This window comes from Curcuma longa, chromosome 11, assembly GCF_044706935.1.
Source record: "Curcuma longa cultivar G26 ecotype Majalengka, Jawa Barat chromosome 11, ITB_CL_G26_1.1, whole genome shotgun sequence".
Classification (NCBI taxonomy): domain Eukaryota; kingdom Viridiplantae; phylum Streptophyta; class Magnoliopsida; order Zingiberales; family Zingiberaceae; genus Curcuma; species Curcuma longa.
Window position 1 is genome coordinate 6,630,865 of NC_133871.1, and position 21,909 is coordinate 6,652,773.

The 21,909-nt window shown below is 34.0% G+C and overlaps 2 protein-coding genes across 7 annotated transcripts in view; both read right to left on the minus strand.

The window, feature by feature from the left end:
* Positions 1-10,766, minus strand: part of LOC141838399 (eIF-2-alpha kinase GCN2) — a 54,419-nt gene extending 43,653 nt beyond the window's left edge. For 5 of the 6 annotated variants that reach the window (XR_012602639.1, XR_012602638.1, XM_074725854.1 and 2 more), the window contains exons 1-11: positions 10,548-10,766; positions 10,119-10,190; positions 9,989-10,048; positions 9,787-9,892; positions 8,533-8,637; positions 6,349-6,813; positions 3,670-3,801; positions 3,505-3,591; positions 3,319-3,405; positions 3,139-3,235; positions 2,431-2,548 (exon numbers count right to left, since the gene is read on the minus strand). Coding sequence is in view for 3 of the 6 variants with exons in the window: in XM_074725854.1 (XP_074581955.1) it covers positions 2,431-2,548; positions 3,139-3,235; positions 3,319-3,405; positions 3,505-3,591; positions 3,670-3,801; positions 6,349-6,813; positions 8,533-8,637; positions 9,787-9,892; positions 9,989-10,048; positions 10,119-10,190; positions 10,548-10,678 (1,460 nt within the window). In the remaining 3 variants the exon portion in view is untranslated. Of the gene's footprint in view, positions 1-2,430; positions 2,549-3,138; positions 3,236-3,318; positions 3,406-3,504; positions 3,592-3,669; positions 3,802-6,348; positions 6,814-8,532; positions 8,638-9,786; positions 9,893-9,988; positions 10,049-10,118; positions 10,191-10,547 lie in introns of those variants that run through there. The other variant, XR_012602640.1, reaches the window with a different exon arrangement.
* A 3,321-nt stretch (positions 10,767-14,087) lies between these two features.
* Positions 14,088-19,226, minus strand: LOC141840694 (uncharacterized). The gene is made up of 4 exons (XM_074728749.1): positions 19,001-19,226; positions 18,808-18,894; positions 16,855-16,911; positions 14,088-15,366 (listed from the first exon to the last, which is right to left on the minus strand). The coding sequence occupies exons 3-4, from the start codon at positions 16,874-16,876 to the stop codon at positions 14,399-14,401; spliced, it is 990 nt and encodes a 329-aa protein (XP_074584850.1). The 5' UTR covers positions 16,877-16,911; positions 18,808-18,894; positions 19,001-19,226; the 3' UTR covers positions 14,088-14,398.
* Positions 19,227-21,909: the final 2,683 nt, after the last annotated feature.

Consider the following 21,909-nt stretch of genomic DNA (forward strand, 5'->3'; position numbering starts at 1 on the left):
CACATAGTGTAATGTTATTTCTAAAGTATGGTGGAATATCTTTTCTACTTCGAATTCCTTTTATCTCTACACAATGTGTGATTGGTTCTTCCCCATTTGCGATGTATTAATCTTGATACTCTGCACGCATTTCTTTGTTGAACCTATGAGTTTGAATTTTGCAAATTACACTCGTTCGATTTCGATCATACTGTAACGGTTAAAGTAGCCTCAATCTCAGCAATCCAATCGAGGAATGCATTTGGGTGTAATCAACCATTAAAATTTGGGACATCTAGTTTGACTTGGTGGGTAGTATCTTTTAGTCGGGTTTGGGTGTCCTAAAAGTGGTCTACTTTGTCGATGATCGATTGATGATTCCAACCTAGATGATATATGAGTGATTGTTGAACTATGTATGATATGTGTTCTGCGAGCTTGGGGCTCATGTCCTTTACTAGTTTGTTAACAATGTGGCCTTTAAACCGTCGAGGTTTTCCACTCTAAGTCAGTGGGTTTTAAGTTCGTCTTCCAAAAATTCAAATCTAATATCTCACTCTAATAGTGAGGTTTTTCATCATGATGATGTGGAGGTTCGACAAGCAATGAGTATTATAGACTTAAGATGCTAAGTAATTTAAGAAAATAAATAGAAAATCAAAGAATAATGATGAAACAAATATAGATAAAATAATCAAGAAATAATGACAAAATAGATAGGTAATAAGATGATGATCAAATATGATGGAATAATGAGAAAAATAAATAATGCACAAGCACTTAACCAACTCAATTAAACAATAATAATTTTGAAAGAAGGAACAATGTTACTGGGTTGATGTGAACCTTCTTGTTGAAGAATTTGCACTTTGAAGCTCATGAGAAAGCTTGATCTCCTCTACTTGTGATCTCCTATTTTATAAGTGGTTGTCGTGAGGAAACAAAGATGATGGAAGTGATGGTGATTGAGAGGTGATGATGTAAAATGATAATGATGTGCGAAGATGATAATAAGGCACACGAATTAGGTTAGAATCCAAGAACAGATAAAAATAAGGAATTAATGCAGGTGGTGGAATAAAATGGTGAAAGGTGGAAATAACAATAAATGTACAAAGGATGTAGTGGAAAAACAATGTTTGTTGATGATGAGAGAAGAAAATCTCAATAAAATGGTGATGGAGAAGATCAAGCAACGTTGCTCAATATGACACATGGGATGACAATGGTAGGGGAAAGAAAAGTGATGGTTGGGAGAAACGATAACGATTAAAATGGATGGAAAACTATTGAACACCGAATTAGGAATTCACCTCTAATATCAATTGATGCAGCACAGCAGAGCGAACAAGGATACGATCTTCATCTAAAGGAAAGCTATCAATTCTCGCCCAGAGAAAATAACATTGCAAATTGTATTAACTCCAAACTTCTCTATTAAATGGAATTCTAACCCCTTTTTATAGTTTGATGACACGATCTATTATTTATAGAATAACAGACTTTTCTCTGACAAAATCTTAATTTTTCTAATAAAACCTAACAAACTTTTCTAGAAAAACTAAATAACTTTTTTTAAAATTCCAACTAATTATAAAAATTAACGACTTAGATAACTTTTAATAAAATTAAATTCTTAACTGTGTTATCCACCCAAAAGATATTATAAGATGTGATGTTTTCACCTTTTCTGCATAGGAGAAAGTAGTGCATTCTTCTCTTAATTAAAGTAATTTCATCAAAGTGTATGTCTAATTAATTAATTAGAAAAAATAAATCACTTGTATGAATCATACATAAGAATTGTCTATGTCGCCAATGAAAATATAAGGAATTTGTGGTCCAAGTGGAGATGAACTTCTGGAATTTTGTGTTTTCTCTGTGTTGTTGACCCCTTTTAGACTAAAAAGAAATTTTCACAAGACACGTAACTAATCCACCAAAGTGTTAAATGATAAGAAACTCAATAGTACCCAAAAAAAATGTAATAGATATAAGAAAGCTAAGATAGAGGTGTGGAGTTATTAGATAGCAAAAAATTTTAAATTATACACATAACAATACGAGTCAACAGTTAAGTTTTGCTTCAATAGATCATAAAAAAGAGAGTAAATAGATTTTGATGGTAAAGCAGCTAAAACGGATAAAGAGGATAAAAAAGCATTAATCAATGCAAAAATAATAATTTGCACATTGCTAAGGTCAGTGGAGACTGGAGAGTAAGATTCGTATAGAAGACTACAAATAGTTAGGATAAACAAAACTTGATGATGATGATAATACAATAAGATTAAGTAGCAAGGATCCAATTTAAGTCTAAGTTAAGTTGCTAAGCAATTTTAGAAAAGATCTCAAATTTCAAAGCCTTGACCTGTGCATAGAGGGAAAATAATGGTATAGAAAACAAATAAAGGATGAACTTAGCAAATGACTAAGCAAATAGAACAGCACCTCAGTATCTTCTCGTTAACATGAACATTTTTATCTTTAAGGCGAATCTTTTTTAGAGCATACTGCCGTCCATCCAGTTTATTTCTGCATAAAGCAACATGACCAAAAGCCCCATGACCTACAGAAAAATGTGACTCTCATTGAAAAAATCTAAACTAGTTTTAAAAATTAGGGATTTAAAAAAAAATATCGATGAATCAGTAGTTTGGACCAGCAACTCAAACCGTTAGTCCATCGGTTCACTTTGGGTCCAACCTATAACCAGCCCATTTAGAGATGGGTCGATTAGTGTTATGGCCGTTGAACTAGGTCAACAAGTAATCGGCTCGTTGACCCGATTACGGTTCCAGGTCCGGTTCCCGGCCCATGGGTAGCTCTAGTTAAATAAAACAAAACAGTTTGTGTCTAATAAATCGCACAAGAATACCCAATCATAATATGAGTGGATGCAAACTTCAAAAAATTAGCACTAAATTACATGCATTGGGAAGAATATATCACCCATATTGCTGAACTTTTATTTAATTATTTACTGTGAAACTCAAAACCAGAAGTCACATGATTCCATCATGAAAGCTTAAGCTATATTATGTTCACGTTAAAAAACATTATTAATTTTATAATTCATAGATTCCTATATATAAGGTGAAAACTAAAGCCAAAGAAGCAAACAGATCGTGCATGCTGCAAACTGGATGGTCAACTTACCAAGTGAGCGAACTTCCTCAAAGTCACTTAGGTAACGTGAAGTTGATTTAGATGAACTACTGTCCATTCTCCAAAACTCAGAGAATCTTGAAGATGCCTATAAGAAAGCATGCAAAAGAAACAACTAACCCCCATATTTTCAATCTTCAAATTATTGAAACAAAAGTTCACAACACTAACAATTTGTCGTCCAAATGCATTATTAAATGCTTCAGTAAATTCTGAAGAGGGTGCAGCAACCAAATCCCTAGCCCATTCTGAAAGAACCTGTTCAAACTCCAAACTAAATTAAATAGTAAATAAATAACAATAGACGAAAGGAGGTGATGGTGGCAGTGGTGAAGCAAATGCCTAAGGAACACATACCCCTATTTTGCCTAACTCCAGTGATATTTCTGGTAAAACATTAGTTAGTGATCCCTTTGAAGAGCAAGCAATGCGAAGTAAATGTACCTGACATGAAATACAAAGAAATATGGTTAACAGTTCTACATATAGAACAGAGTACAATTGGTTGGAAAAGAGGATCACCAGAAGAAGATCTTTTCCTCTACTTTGAGAGTCATTGTCACTTGTAACTGAAACATAGCTAGATGAACTTGAGCATAAATCATCTAAACCGAAATTATCATTCTCGGTTACCTGCTCTCTAAAGTTCATGTCCTGTCAAGATCACGTGGTACATCAACCTAAAACAATGATCTTAGGCAAATTGTACTAATTGAAATACATAATCTGATGTTTTCAAGCTAGAGAAAACAACCATAGACATGTCAATCAACTTCAGAGCCTATAAATGAGGTGTGCTTCAAAGTTGATTTCCACCAAGAGATAACTACTCAAACATGTAATAAATATCATGCTAAATGAAGAAAAACACAATAATGGTGGATATTCAAAGATTCAAGATATTTTAGTTAATAATGCTTAAACAAAGGCATAAGGCGAGAAGTTGAACAAATATCATATCAATTACTAATTACATAATGATTTCCACACTAGCCTGCTTTGAGCACAATATATTTAAGAATTAACAGTATGCAGTTTACATGCTTAATGTCATGACATGTAGCAAGTATTGGAAAACACATAAACTTCCCACAAGTTTTTAAATGTTGGTTCCAGCCAAGGAATGAAATCTCGAGCCGTTTTATCCGATACGGGTGAAACATCTTGCTCCGCCTGCGGACCGAAACCGACATAGTCATGCCTCCTGTGCCGGCATGCCGAGGCCCTCACGACGCGTCCAGAGGGGTTCCCGTTGCCGCGCAATAAGTCCAAAGGCATCGTCAGGCCCGTGCGACGCCTCCAAAGACGTCGATGGGCTCGCGGGATGCCTCCAGAGGTGTCGTTGGGCTCGCGGGATGCCACTGGAAGCGTCGCCGAGCTCGCAAGACACCTCCGAACGCATCCCCGAGGTGTCGATCGGGCGCAAAATAGAGCACCAGCTGTGAACTTCGATTTAATTAAATTAAAAATCTTAATCAACTCCTAACTATAAAAAATATATATTATTTAAATTATATATATAATTTCTAATTAATAATTAAGTACTATATAAACTATAACTATATATTATATAAATTAATAATTAATTAAATAAACTATTATTCAACTAATATAGTTATAATATAAAATTTTATTTTTAAATTATTTTTTATTAAAATATAAAAAATATTCTAATTCAAAATTTTAATTTCATATTAATAATTTATTCAAAATCAAACCTTAAATTATTTTGTAAATAAAAAATAAATTAACATTTTTAAAAAATATTTGAAATAATTTTAAAATTTTATAAATAATTCTAAAATTTCATAAAGAATTATAAAATTTATAATTATTTAGAAAATTAAAAACTATATCACAAGTCAACTAGAAAACAAAAGACCTTCTAACTAATCAACTACCTAGTCAACTGCACCAATCGACTTCACTCGGAATCAAAACATTTTATTCACTCAAAATCTAAATCCAAGTCGACTATCATTCTCCAGTTGACTAGAATAACGATTGACCATTGCATATGCAATCCCATTTCATTTGGTTTAATAATTATCATCCCACAAAGTGGAGTCAACTATATATATCCTCTTGCATTATTAGACTAGATCTCCTATTTATTTTGAAATTATACACAAAAAACATATTTATCTAATAATTACTATATATATAAATAAAAAATATCGAAATCATATCGGCACTGCACGATATGGTACCGAAACCATGTCGTTCTGACCGAAACCTCAACAGGAATCAAGATTTTAAACCTTGGTTTCAACATCAAGCTTGGCCATATGGAATGATTTTGTAAAGGTACTGATATTTTACTGTGACAAAATGAGTTGGCCATGATTTGACTATGTCAAATCTATGTTTTAAATGAATTTATAGTTTATACTTTCCTGTAGTTTGGACTGACACGACTTTATGATAATAATGGCATTTCAAATTGTCTCTAAGTTTTCCAACCAACCATACCTTGAACTTCCTTAAAGAAGATAGCTTCAGTGTTATTGAGAAGTTTAAAATTGAAGCTTAATTGTCACATGCTTGTAGTCCATGCTGTGACAACTCTATCATGTGGTAACTTAAATTTTGCTTAAATAAACCAACACTCTTTACCGAGCTTGTGCTTTCGCCAGGTTACTGAGTTAGCATCTCAAGTTGTTGGGATGGATTAAGGTATTTAAAAAAAAAAAAAAAAAAGACAGTCCGGTGCACAAAGCTCTCGCAAATGCAGGGTCAAATCTCATTAGGTCTATTATACGCAACATTATCTTGCATTGTAAGAAATTATTTCCATGACTCGAACCCGTGACCACAAGGTTATATGACAACAACTTTACCCAAGGATGGATTAAGGTATTTATCATTTCGGATACTTGCTGCCTAGTTTAAACCATCTATGCTTTATCAGTCCAAAAACATACATAAAATTTTGATGATCATTTTTACTTTGCTACCCCCATTAAAAACTTGTAGTCACCTACTGCAAACCAGACGTATGGCAGCTTCCAAACTTCTAGCTAGGAAGAATGTGGGACCAACAATGCAGCACACTGAACAAAAGATTTTTTACAAGCAGTAAACTACAAGGTCAAGGTGTCGAGAATACTTTCTAATAAGCTTCGTCAACACTTGAAATTCTTGATTTTTCTAGGCATTGCAAGCATTTCATAAGTAAAAAAAATGAACTTTTTTCCTTACCTCATGTTTTGTGCTATCAGTAATAATCTGCAAAGTATCTGGGAACATTGGTATAGAAGAAGCCTTTGGAGATGAACTTGTTGTGTCATTGTCACCTTCTTCGGCAACAACATTTAGCTTTACAGAAGCTGATGGTGAATCCCCATGTTTTATCAGATTTATTGCTTCATATTTCCTATTTTGCAGCAAACTATCATCTCTGACAGGAATTTCAGGAATAACTGAAGTATGAGAATCCAAATAGATATTATTGTTGTTCAGATTGGCTTGCCTAACTTCTATCTTAAATATTTTGCTAGAGTTGCCATTCATAGCTTTTTTGACATGGCTCAATGTTACATCATTACCACACAAGTCACTGTAGAGGTCAACCAAACTATAAACAGAAGGCCCATCAGAATAACAGTATTTGTCAAACTGGGATGTTGCTTCCTCATTCTTTATGCTAGAACTAACATAAGGAATCTGCCATAGTAGAACACAACATTAGCTAGACTGGAATATCAATACTCAAATTTTAGAGGAAAAAGAGAGACAGATAACATATGCTTTTGTACAATGAAAACCAAACTAAGGTAAACGCTGAACCCCATTGTAGTCCTAGACTACTCTAGCTCCAACATATAAGTTTTTGGGAATTCTATAGCAAATACTCATCAGGAATGATAAAGCAAGACAAGTGTGCTTGGGGATGCACCATAGGACAAAATGGTACCATAGCAATCATGAATGCGCACACAGACACAGATCAGTAAATAGACATGGTTATAGTCAGCAGTCATGGCTATAGTCATATTAAGTTATTGACCACCACATAGCAGAAAATAGACATGTACTTGTGCTTGCTAACACTGGAATAACAAAATGAAATTAAAACTCTGAAAATAAATAATAAGACGTACAAGAAAAATAAAAATAAAAACAGAACCATTCAGTTAGGCCTCTACACTTCAATACAATTCTCAATTCCAACCAACACTTTTACTTGTGTTGATTGGCAACTCGATTTAACTTCTTAGTCTCAATCAGGCCCTTTTCCTCAACCATGAGTTTCTTAATGAAATCCACCTTATCCTTGTGGGTGGAGAAAATGGCGAATATATGTTTATCATTAAGTGATTTCACTCAAACTTTATGTTGGATTAATATTGAGAATCAAAACTGAAGTAAATACACAGACATCTCCTTAAAGTCATAGGTACAACCCAGGTTTTATCTTCCGGCACCGTATCGGCACCACAACCACAACCTCGTGACAGTCTCGCGAGGTCACAGGAGGTAACAGACCCCTACGACGACTTCTGCAAAGACACAAAGGCTGCCACAACCCCGGTGCGACCTTAGCGGGGATAGGGCACTCAGAGCAACAACTGCAATTTTAATTTAAATTTGTTTATTTTTAATTTTAAAGGTTATTTTTTTATTTTTTAAACAAGTAATTCCTTTTCCCTATTAAATTTTTTCTTCTTAATTTTTTTCTCTTTTATCCATTAATTTTTTTCTTCCTTATTATTTTTTCCTTTTTTCATCCATTATTTTTTCCTCCATCAAAATAAATAAAGAGGAAAATTATCTCTTAAGCTAAATAAAGGAAAAACAAAACCTCTTAACCTCTTTAAAAATGATTATCCTTTTCCCTTTTTAGATAAAAATAAATAAATATAATTTTTAACTTTATAAAATGTATTACTACTAATAAACTAAACTATTTTATATAAAATTTAAATTTAATTTTAAATTGATCAAAATATATCGAAATTAAATATAGTTTGAACCTTCTTGATGGACTTTAGTTAACTTAAATCAACTTTTACTCAATAAGAATCAAATATTTCACAAGATAATATCAAACTTAAACTCAACGTTCAACATCTCAAATATAACTTAATAATAAGCATCTATAACCATCAAATATTAATAAAAATATTTTTAATTAATATATTATTCAAAAAAGTACTGAAATTGTATAGCATAGTACAATACGGTACCGAAACTATATCGTTTGGATCATATACGGAAACTTTGGCATGGGTCAACATTTTAAAGAAGCAATACAAAGAAAAAAACAGCCATAATTAAAAATTTGAAATTAGGGTTAAAATAAAATGACCACCAAGTCTTAACGGATTACTATCCATGAAACTAGACTTCAAACCTGCGTCATGTTGTAGTATACAGACTTACAGATTCATGTGATTCACTTAAAGGCGTAATTTCAGATAGAAACTCTTGAGCTGCTTCCACCAAATTGAAAATCATTACCCGTCCTTCCTGAGCATTAACCTTTGCCTGATATTCGGGATCACATAAATTCACAACATAAAAACAGAAAGCATTTGTAAATGGCTGTTTTACTACTAATACGAAGATTAGAAATGATTTACATGAAGCTACATCTACTGTGCATAAATGAATTGCATCATACATTTTTTTTTTTTTTGCCCCAGAATATACCCAGAGGACCCACATGGACTTGCTATCTTCAACTAAAAAAGAATAGACTATAAAGTGAAAAGCCTCCTTTATACTGTTATATTCTGCTCTGGGAACAGTGCCAGTTCGGACACTTATTGTATGTCACTTGACTTTAAAATAATCCCTGCATAAATAGTTTACATGTCCATCCACAGTTTCGAAATAAGGGCAATCACCAGCTTCTAATAAGAAATTTTCAGATTAGATTCAACAGCTGAATCAATATCAAGCAGTAATTCAACTTTTTCAGTCCAATCAAGAACCTATGTCAGAACTCCTAAATAATTGTTTCTCATGAATGCAACATCTCAAGCCTTTGTCCAAACCCACAAATAAACATCTGATCAGAAGCCTTCATTAAAGTACTTGTATCCACTAGCAACTCTTTTAGGTAATAATTTTTTTACAAAAAATGATCGAGCTAGTAAGCTACAAACTGTAAATGAAAAAATAATGCCCTACTAAAGAGTGATTTAAAAACATGAACTAACAAGGGCATAGACAAATAAAGAAATCATCATTACTCAATTTTCACCTGAATGGACCTTAAACTTAATGAAGACAATCTTCTAGGGTCTGATTTCAAAAAAAAATATCAGCTATGAGAAAAAGGATGGTCGTCCTAAGGAAATTACAGCCATAGTCCTACCTGTGTCATAAGATAAACTGTATGCAGTGACTCGATGTAAATACTTGATTCAGTTGGAATAACTTTATGTTTACATCATAAAACCTAAAATGAGTAGATACTGTCTGCATATATGATGTTCCCTTTTATCATCAGACAGTAGGTTAGATAGTCCTTTACTACTAGAAACAGCAAATACATATCATGTCCCAGCACTAACTAGTAACTCTTTTGACAGCATGACTAACTTAGAAAACTTAACATGTATGTCAATGCCTAAGCGATTATGATTATTAACAAAATTGTTTAAGATGTCAGCGGCAACATTCTCTGACCTGGTCAAGAAGCAAAACAAGGAGTCTATCAGCATCTTCTATAGACAAACCTCTCTCTGGTGTTATCTGTAGTTTGGGGCATTTGTATGGATAACCAGGTAAGCATCTGCAAGCAAAGAAAGATGATGAATTTGAAAAGGATTCAGCAAAAGTTGGAAGGTGCTGATAAAGGAGTACCAAACTACAAAATAATTGTACTAACCTTACCAAGAGACTAGCAGAAACATAGAGATCATCGTAGCCCATATCGCTTGAGTAAGGCCTGTTTCACATTGTCGCAAATTGGAACGGAGAAGATAATATAACTATAATTTGCGACAATTTTCAACTACCTCAGCTTTATCGAAAAACAAGCATGGGGTGGTTCGGATATTATTTTGAAGTCATCCTGAAATATTGAGTTCCTAAAATAGTAAGCAAGTCATGCGTTAGAACTCATCCTGAAATTTTCACTTTAGGATCATTCAGAAAAAACATCTGCATCGAAGACATTCTTACAGGAAAGTTTAAATAGGATTCATACTTTAAAAAGGTCCGTTGACACTAACTACAACTTGCTCAGGTATGGCGACTGGCATGCATGACATGGCACACAAGAGTATCAAACTACAGACAATTGGAAATTTCTGTTCCTATAGAAAGTTGCTTTCCAAGGTTTAGTTGATAGGGTCATCTCGATGATATTTCTCATGTGACTATAATATCTGATTCTGTAATAACAAGCCGAAACAAAGGCAATGAAAGGATGAAACAGAACCCACAATACAGTCAGCTCGTCGGCAAGAGGATTTTCATCGACCAAGGCGCCACATGAGGAGTCCTTGGAGGACGCCCAACCCCTGCCCTGTCCGCCTCCGCTTCGCTTCTTCTTCTTCTTCGAGCTATGCCCCATCAGTCGCAGCTCCGCCTCATACGTTCCCAGATCTGGTGCTATATCATCGACTTCAACGGCAATTCATACCATCGACCGCAAATTTAAGACTTGCTATCGAATCTCATGAGCGGAAGACATACCTAGGCCGGACTGACTGGGAATCAGACCCGACTACGGTCGGTTCAACGGTTCGGTACTAGGAATATGGCCCCTGGTTTTAACCGAGATTATTATTATTTTATTTTAAAACTATTTTATAAATTTATACAAAATATAAAAAAAGAGCTTGTGTTTTTTTAAATTATCTATCTATCTCGATATAAAAAATTAAAAATATATTTAAAAAATTATATTTTTATTATTTTTATAATCTCACTCAATCATTAATGTTGAATTCGCCAATTTATTAGGGGTCCAACCCAGGATCGACCTGTCTCTCATTGGTTACAATTTGATGAGCCTGCTGAGCTGGGTCAATGGATAACCAACTAATTGACTTGATTCAAGTTCCAAGCTGAATCCAATTTGAACTCTGCCCGTGGGTAAGTATATTATAATAGAAATTTCAATGGCAATGAAAATGTGGCATAGAAATCAAAATTTAGATGATAGAGTCAAATCGAGTTAGCATGATCGAATTGCTTTCTGATACAATATTTTTTCCATTTTTCAAAAAAACATGGTTGATAACGAGTGTTAATGTTTTTTATAAAACAATCTTCCAAAGAAAAGAAAAATCATCATTACGAGTTGTAAATGAGAATAGTCGAATCCCACTAAATTTTATATTATTTAAATTTATTTAATAAAATAATCAAATTAAATTAAATCAAATCCAATCCAAAATAAATTAAACCACTGAAATAGTTATTTGAATGTGATTTGATTTCTTTTTATAAACTTAAGTTTACTTTAAGCTTTTGGTTTGTTTAAAAATTATTAAGTTCTCAATTCAAATTTATTTGATTGTTTAAAATTTTATATTTTAAATAAAGAGTTTGATATTATAAATTATTTGTTTGAGAGCCTCTTTGTTTATTTATTATATTGATAAAAAAATTATTAAGAATCATAGTTCATAAATTAATTTTGTTCATGAATAATTTATAATTTCTATTCAAGGATATTAATGAATTGAAGTGTTTAAATTTATTTATTTAATTTAATGAACTATTTAAATTTATTTATTTTAATTAACTTAGTGTAAATTAAATAAATATAAATAAATTATTATCAAAATAAATATCAAATTTGTTCAACTTTTTTTCTTTTAGCAAATGAGGTATCCTTTTCACTTGCTCTCTTCCACACCCAGGAAATATAGGAAATGAGTCAACCGCTCGACGGCCTAGCACATTAGATTTTTTTAATACCATAGGTGTCCAATAAATGTGTTGTTGGAAAATCGAACCTTTGATGTTGAGATTCAACCGCTACACCTCTGACCATCTCACCGTGCGTGGGAGGAGGGGTGGTGGCAATAGTACATGATTTCACTTCTATAACAAGGTAATGCTTAGACAAGTATGCATGTAATAGACTTGTTAGAGAATAATTGTGTTGAGAGATCATTTGATGTGTTTAGGGACTTGGTTATCGTCCTTATCCTTTTAGATAAGTGATAAATAGCTGGATCAGATCTCTTACATAATTTGAGATTTGTGGGTGGGACTGCGATTGTTGATCTTTTGGGAATCTACACACAGTAAACTTGAATAGGAAAGACATCCCAATTTAACATAGACATGGCCAACCCTGAGGATGAAAGAGCATCTGTAACGATGTAGTGATGAAGACGATCGAGCTCGAGGGAGAGAGGACTGATATAGTGATCAAAATGACCTTGGGGGAAGAGGATTGAGTCGAAAAAGCTTTTTGACAAGATGATGGTGGTTCATTGCAGGCAGAGATCAAGTTAATGCCCTTTGATCATACAAAACCCTTTGATAATTCTTCAAAATGAACACCTATTGGGTGATTCTGATAAATAAAAAAGACCACTTTTTTTTTGTCGGCAAAAAATTCATCTTAATACACATTCTACGTTTCAAACATCGTAGTGAAGCAAACAGGCCATCAACCCAGAAAAAATCTTTTAAGTACACGTAGAAAACACAGATGCTTTACCTCGTTGGCACGCGACAGAGCTAGATCACCTTCACTTGAGATCGAGGAAAAACTTTTGACTAATTCCCAAAGAGTGCACTTTAAATTTGAGAATACTCAAAAGATGCATTAAAATTTTGTTCTTTTAAAGACACCCTTGATTCTTATTTTACGCCTCTTATACTTGATGACTTTCTCTCCCATTCGTCTTATTTTTCACCATATCTACTTTCTAGGCATTTTTTATTTTCATCTCATTGTAAATCTTCTATGTCTATCAATAAATTTCGATCAAAATTCGTTGTGTATATAGAGAGATTTGATCGGGTTCATTTTAATTCTGGTAGATTTTCGATCATATTTTCATCTCATTATACAATTTTAAAAATCTAAATCATGTTAATAAGTTTCGATCAAAATTCATCGATAACCTAGAGAGATATGATCGAACTCATTCCAACTCCGATAAATTTTTATAATGTGAAATCTAAGGCTATTCTCCGTTATCATTGTAAAAGATTCTTAATATTCCTCAAAAGGTTTAGAAAATTTTAAATTTTGTGTCAATTGATACGACCTATAACTTCGTATAAGAGATTCAAAATCAAGATTTCTAATAATATCTACCTTATACATATTCAACACTTTCATCTTATTACAAAAATTCAAAAATCCTTGTCATTTAAGTCTATTGAATTTTGATCAAAATTCATTAAAAAGTTTCGATTAAATCCATTTCAATTTTTATGAATTTATTAGATGAACTTAAGTTTAAATAAATCCTCATTCTTTTAAACCATGTTTGAAACAATTTAAAAATTTTAAAATATTATAATATTAATTTTAAAAAATCAACGTCATAATGATGTTGATATTTAAATTATGATGTTGATTTATGAAAATCAATACCAAAATAAATTTTTATTATTTTTATTAATAAAATCAATTTTATTATTTTTATTTTTTATAATTAGATATTAAAAAATAAGAAGATATAAAAATTTAGACAAAATATTTTAAATATTTTATTAATTTTATTTTATATTTTTAATTTTTTTAATTAAAATTTTAAAATTAAAAATTTAATTTAATTTAAGAAGAAAAAACAATGGTATTGTATGAAAATATAAGAGAAAAGAAAAAAAATATTAAATATTACCTACATATACAAAAGAGGAAAGAGAAAGAACAAATCAATAAGTGTAAACAGAAATCAAATGTCTTTTGAAAAAAAAAAAGAAACTTTGATGCGCCTTTTGCGCATTCTCAAATTTGGAATTTGCAGAAAAACCTTACACACAAGACAACAAGGACACGCCAGTAGGAAATAGTTGTTGGCTTCTTGTATGGTTCAAAATATTCCATTTTTTTTTGCAGCCCGTGAAGATATAATTAAACAAAAATAATTGAGAAAGATGTAACGTGCATGCCTACCATGCTTACGAGCTTAAACATTCAAGTTAACAATACAGAAATTGCTATTCTTTTGTGAGAGATGATATTACTGCTTGCTTTTTGCACATCATCAACACAGCCATTGCAATATAATGATAAGAAGGCAGTGCGAGAGATTGAGTTGTGAACATATTTTGTGATCCGTAAATGCAGTTTTGGGCTTCCAGAGTGAGCACATCATCTGAAGAACTCCACACGACCTCCAATGTCTTTGCACAAGAGCCTCGCCTCTGCAGCCAGTTTCCTGCTTTCGCTAACCACCAGATTCGTCAGCTGATGCTTTGGCGTAGGTTCGTAAAGTCTGGCATCTACTTCTCTTCCCATAGACAATGCTTGTCTAGCCGGCACCACATTGCCCCACCAGAACTCATAAAGAATTTTATGCATCAGCTTCCAATATGCACGATCCCGATATACACGAAATAGACTGCTGCCGTTGGGTGTCCAACAATAGAGATCGACCCATTCACGATCCATGACCTCCATCTGACCCTGCACCTGAGGCATGTAGTAGTGTGGCATGATTTTCCATGGCAATGCAAGCTCAGGCTTGCCTCTATTGTAGGGACATTTCACCTCCAAAATCCCACCATCTGGGTACAAACCAAGAAGCCCATCAGGAGATGCTCCAAGCCAATCAAGTGTAGCCTCGGTATGAACTGCAAAGCCTAAGAAGCTAACATCTCTTTCGGTAATACTCTTGTACTGCTTTATAGCAGTAGGCTCGTTAGACACACCCCAGTCCATTGCAGCCTTAGCAGATGCCTCGATCGTATCGACTTCTGATGCAAAAACCTTCTGATACCACAGTTCCAACCGACGATTGCCCTTCCAGAACCCCAAAGCAGTGCTGAAGGCACTTGTAGTTAGCTTCTCTCTGCGGAGAGTGAACCATTCCTCTGATCGTTGGGGTGCATCATAAGTGAACTGGGCTGAGACTCCCAAGCCCAAGGAGATTTTATGGGTCACTGGTGAAGATTGTTGGGATAAAAGCAATGAGGATGCAGTGCAAGTTGTTGGAATGTATCCTTCATAATTTCTTTTGGATGGAAGAAATTTAGCATGTGCATAGCATGGACTAGTCATCAAAGAAATGACCTGTCTATGGAAGCGGGCGATTGGGTTTGGCTGGAGGGCGACATGCACTGCAGATGAAGCAGAAAGAACCACATGATGACACATTTAAAGAAGTCCAAAAGATACTTTGCAGGAAATGTTAGTTCATTGCGAAGGAACATGCAATTGAGTACAAGTTTGCAAAGGAATAACTTCACAATCTCTTTCCTTTGACAAATTCTAAAATCAGATTATATAGTAGGAATCAGGTGCAACTCCTTCCACATATTCAATAAAACTGGTATCAATAAGAATAAATTCCTTGAAAGCAATGCTAAGGTTTTCTTGCAAGCCAGCATTAGGTCTGATGAAGTGTGAAGCAACTGCCTACACGGATAGGTGCAGTAGTAGATGCCAAACTTTCAGGCAACTCAGATATTAGCAAATTTGAATTAATTTACTTTAACTTGTCACTGAGATCTTTGAAATTGAATTGTGGTTCTATTGTATGCATAACAGCCCACCAACATCTTAAAATAGAGACATTTTCTGGGGAAAATAAGAGTCCCATCAAAGACTCAGATCTATAAAATAAGAGCTCCTACTTATTTTTGTAATTTTACTCATTTCTATATTCTCTTTCAATGGATTTTGATAATGCATCTTTTACTTATGGTTCATTTGGCTCAGCGAAATTACTATGCTATTCACTGGGAATTCCTAAGAAATAACTATTTCTTCTATGCTTAGTACCAAAAATGACCATGTAATACCTATTTCTAGAATATCTTTTTCAAATTCTTCCTTGCTGCATAAGAAATCTCTTCCTTGTCTATTTCATAGTTCTTTTAACACATTCGATTGCTTCGATCTGACCAATTGAGTTGGTTGTTCGAGCGAGATGGACCAAACAGTCCGAATGGTTTAGACGGGCTGTACAGACAATCCAAATGGGTCGAGCAGTCCAGATGAGTTGGGTGGTTGGACAGACCATTAGATCCAATCTGGCCAGTAGGTGCTATTGGTTTAATCGATCCAATTGGATTGGTTGGTCTAGTTGATCTGATCAGGCCAGTTGGGATCTAGTAGGTTGATTAGGATGATTGAAATAGATTAAGTAATATATGCCAATTTCTTTTATATATGAAGATATTTGTTTATTTAAAAAACTTATTTCTTGCACAATAAGAATCAAATAAAGGAATACTTATTCCTTATTTTTTTTTTGTTTATTATATTCCCTAAGAATGACTATGTTATTCTTATTTTTCTATTCTGCGATCCAAATGCACTATTAGAAGCATTGTTTTCCTTAGCTTATGGGCATCTAACCATTGGCCTAGCTCACTAATCCAGTCTACAAGATTGATGAATGCTTGAATCACTCTTTTACAAAGAAAGTAAAGAATTCTCTCCACTAAAAACATTATTCAAATTTGTGTTCTATACCTTCTTTTAATTTTAATCTTATGGTCAAATGCCACATCTCATCTAGGGTCGATCCACCAAAAAACAAACTTCACTAGGTATGAGTGATCTAAATAATATCAAAGCAACAACTGAACTAAACCACATACCTTGTCGAGGAAACACAACCATCCACGAATATATACCTCTCCAACTGAATACTCAACCTGAAATACGAGGAAACCCCAGAAAAGTAAGCACAAATGGGCAACCTAAATGACGAAAGACGACAAAATAGTGGATCAAAAATATAAAATTTGATGCAATAAATAATTATTAACATGACTATATGATAATGTTATTGCCAGAGCAACTTAAAACTATAAATCAATATATTGCAGAACTATATGAAATCAATCACTGCAATGTTTAAAACACTATCCACTATTATCAACAATGTGCTATCATCATGTCAAATAATTAAGAACCTATCTGCAAATACATGGGCCAAGTGCTCCACGATAGAAGGTTGAAACACCTATTAAATACGTATTGGCCAAAGCTCCGATTAGGTGCAAATGGTTTGGAGCCCCACTTGAAATCCACATGTATCTTAAACGTAGATCACATGTCACAATTACTAATTTTCATCCATTCAACTATTTATTCTCTAGTATATATACTTGCATCTCTTACCACTATTAAATAGGAAGATTTAACAAGATCACTATCTTTATCTACATTTAGCATAGCTATTATCATTGACGAAATACAACATGATGCTCAACATAGTGAAAACAACTTATGCAGCACAACAAATTGCACAACAAGAACTACAAATACAACTACCAACATAATAAGACAACAGGTACAACCAGGTGTTATCTCTACGTACCTCTAGGCATAAAAATCATGTGGTTCAACATGTATGCAAATCATCTAGAATCAATAAGATGCAAGCAATGAAGGTAAATTACTACAATTCTAGTAGAAGAAGACAAGGCCGAATTAGAACAAGAAAAATCAATTTCTTTGCAAGAGGTAGTATATTGAGACCAAACCCTAAAATAATATTGATTCACAACTATTAACAACCACCGCTTTTGACATTAACTAACTACAAAGATCATGGAGACACCCACTCAGTTCATTAGATGACAATTGTAATCCAACTAGATTAATCATGGTATGTATTTCACGATCACCCCTCCCCACTTAGTTAACCAACTACATTAATTCCTATAATCACGATGCAGGAGTCACACTCATCCACTCCTCCAATCCTACATATAATACCACTACTTTAAATAAAGAGTCTGCATTCCACGCATTATTCATTGAACCACGATTCAGTCCTTATGCATCCACACCATCCCTTTGATCGATGATGGCATAACACCTAATACAGCGAAGCACATTAAAAGAAGATCCAACTTGTCAGCCACATCAATTTCAACCCACCTTGCATTATATCAATTAATTTAAATTAACTGCCAGAACATCAAGAACCGACTATAAACGGGCCAATACCACACAGCTTAGAAGTCTGTGATTACAATTCTATGCAGAGACTACCCAATACAACAAATCAGAGATAGAAACCCATCTCAAATATTCATTATGCTAGTCAGGTCATCGCTAGATTGAAGCACAAATCACTTGAGAGTTTGAACTACATTATCATCATTCAACCATTAGAAGAGTGAATCGGTCAAGGACAGAAGTTAGTACACTAGGAACAAGATACCTCTTATCAACAAAATGATGGGTATATGAAGAACAATGTAACACAATTAGTGGAGATATCAATAAGGTATTATTGAATTCATAAAGAGGAAAAGGAAAGGCCGATTAAACCCAACCACATATAATTTAAGACAACTTTGGAACCACTATTCTATAATCAAATCTCCACAACTCCATGCCCCAGATTATTATTACAAACATTTGCACTTATTCATCAACTAAAGTGTAAAGTCACCAGCAAAGGAATCGAGATATCAACCACAATTATCTGTATTTTACACAGCACAGCAGAACACGATTCATGATTTGGAGTAGTACATAATGACTAAAACATACACACAGGGATTCAATAGGAATTCAATCAAGAAAAATCCCACCTTTAGTAGTGTTTTACCAATAAACGATCTGTTTGCTTCAGGAGAAACCTAACACTTCCTCCGCAACCCTTCGACGCGAAAGGCTCACTGCAAACGACAAGGAAAATTGGCGCTCAACATCCCACCGCCATTTTAGCAAAATGTTCTAGCCCAAAGAGCATGGAACACAACCCTAATATGAGTAAAACCCAACCTGTTCGAGAAAAAAAATGAATGCCGCTGCAACTCCTTGAAAGGAGGAATTTCACGTGTCAAACGCGATGAGAACTACTGATGAGGTAGACAGGCGCTTACAATAGGTCTGCTGAAAGAAGAGCCTGATCGGGAACGAGGGAAGAAGAGGAGGTTTCAGCAGAACACGAAAGAGCCAGAGGCGCCAGTTCTTGGCAGGCAGAAAGGGGGAGACGGAGTAGTTTGCATTGTAGCATGGAACCTAATCTCCATTTTCCCTTACTGAACCGAACTGGTTCGGCTTTGTTTAATCCGATTGAACCGAATCGGCTAAAAATCAAAATCATGCAAATCGGCTGTGGCGGCGGCGAAGGAATTTATCAAATTTTATATATTTTATAAAATCTATTTTAAATCCTTAAATAAATTATATTTATATATTTTACATATTATTACCTTATTATTATTATTAATCAAATTATTATTATTATTATTCAAATTATTAAATTTATTCTAAATAAAATGATAAATCTTTATAATATTATATATATATGTATATGTATTTTTATTAATAAATATGTAATGTGTGTTTTATTTATATATATTTTTTGTTGCTCATTTGTTTTATGACCGCGTTGAGATCGCAATAAAAGAATAAATATTTTTTATTTGTAGACATGCTTTCACCCCCCTCCCTCTGGTGCTCACATTCACCTCGCGATCTTTACCATTTGAACCAACAACACAAACACCTAATTAATGTGAACTAGCAAATTTTATTTGTTCTTGCATTAATTGCAACAGAAAAATATTTGTATTTGTAGGCCATTGGTTATTTACTCCCTCCCACCTTAGTTCAATCACTTAGTCTTTACCCTCGGGGTTATAATGCGGTGATAGGGCACCTTTGCAATTTCTCATATATCTAAGAATCAAATCTCAACTACGATGTCCAGTGAATTTCCCTCAATGTACGGTTGATCTAGGAACGTTGGATTGCTAAGGCGCTCATTGTGAGTACTTTTTGATTTACTCTAGTGGCCAATGAAAAATTTTTATGACACCGGACGGTCACCTTCGAAATTAATTGGCTTGAAGAGTTAAATACCTGGTGCAAACTAAAAAAACATAATCTTTTTATAGTCTTTATACCGTATGGCCTGACAAGGATGTCATACATATAAAACCTTATGGATATACAATTTTAACAGTTTGACATAGTAGATAGCCTTGCTCAGTACATGTCTAATTTTTTAATAAATAGGACCTTAGATGGTCACTCAAGTTAATTACATCATTGGATATGAGGAGCTATCTCAAGTTATATCATGCATTTAGATCCTCCACATACTGTGTACTTTCTATGGTATACATTTTGTTAGCAAGAAAAAAGTTGATTAGACATTTGTAAATGAGGATTAGAGGGTAGAATCAAGTTGGAGATGAGATTGTGATATGGTGGTAGGTTGGATGACGATCATATTGTGATGAGCGGAGATCAAAGAGAGACTGCTGGATATATGAAACTATGCACTGGTGGATCAGTATTGTTAGGAGTTCAAAGGGAGTCTACAAGCACCACAGGAGGAGTCTAGAACCACTTCCATGACACCATTAGAGATTGCATATCAGAGAGAGTGTTGGCCATCTGGAGGCCATATTGTGATACATGCAAAGAAGGATAGACATGACACATTTTAGGAAATTAGAGGAGACACAATAGTTCATCAAGTTGAAGGGGACAGGTATAGGGATGCAATGTGGAGATGACTATGCTCCGATGGATTAACACTAACGTATGATTGGATGGTTGCTTATATAATATGTTCGAAGTCATCACGATGACATTAGCAGAGGGAGATGGACTATGCGTCAGTAAATTAACTCTGACTAGTGATTAGATGGATACTATGCGAGAAATCTGGAGGCATCACGATGACACTAGTAGGTGGAGGTGGACTCGACATCTTACCTTGTCATGTCATTTGTGACTTATGACATGCAAAAGGTCCAGTCATATTTGTATGGTTGTATGTTTAATGGTGATCCTTGGATTGTGAAAACGATAATTATGAAAGTACAAACACATGTGTATGATATCATATACCTTAGATAGATACTTAAATATGATACTTCATGAAAGATAATTAGTTATATTTAGACACATGTATATTGACACTTAAATAGTAAATTTATAATAATAGAGTAAGATTCGAATCCCTATGGGTTGAAAGAAGTCAGAAATTTCATATTATTATGGAGATGAAAGATGTGCGTTTACATCGAGAAGGGGTGCTCTTGTCATTGCCCCTATTCACCTTCCATTTATATACCTTTACTCCTCTTATACTAAAAAATTAAGTAAATTTATAATATACTAAAAAATTAAGGAAGGAGGGGTCACTCCTTGGCTCCGTTCCATCCACGTGTGTATGTCATTGGAGAATTAGTTCTTCCTCCTTAGGAGGTCGTTAGTTCACTTAAGAGGTCGTTCGATATCTTAATTTACTTCCCTTTTACAATGTCTTGAGACGGATAATAAAAAAGGTTGGGATGAATATTATCACCTTTTACAACAAGTACTATACTTGCTAATGGCTTAAATGTCTCTAGCTACTTCGCCCACCTTTATATTGTAGGAATTGTTCCATGGTACTCATGTATGTCTCTAGCTTGTCTTTCCACTGAGGTGGATTGCTTGCAAAAATTGCCTTTGTTGTCGACGTCGTTAAGGAGGCATTAGCGAAGCACGCATGAAAGATTTAATTATTAGTATTTAAATTCAACGCATCGGTTCGTTCCAGCAGGCCCAGGTTAATTACATCGCGAGTGAAATAAAACCGACCACTGATGGGCTCAGCCCAACCACATCGGGCTTTGCCGATCCAACCCCAACGCGATGCAACTCCAAATCTAATTGGTGAGCAAAAA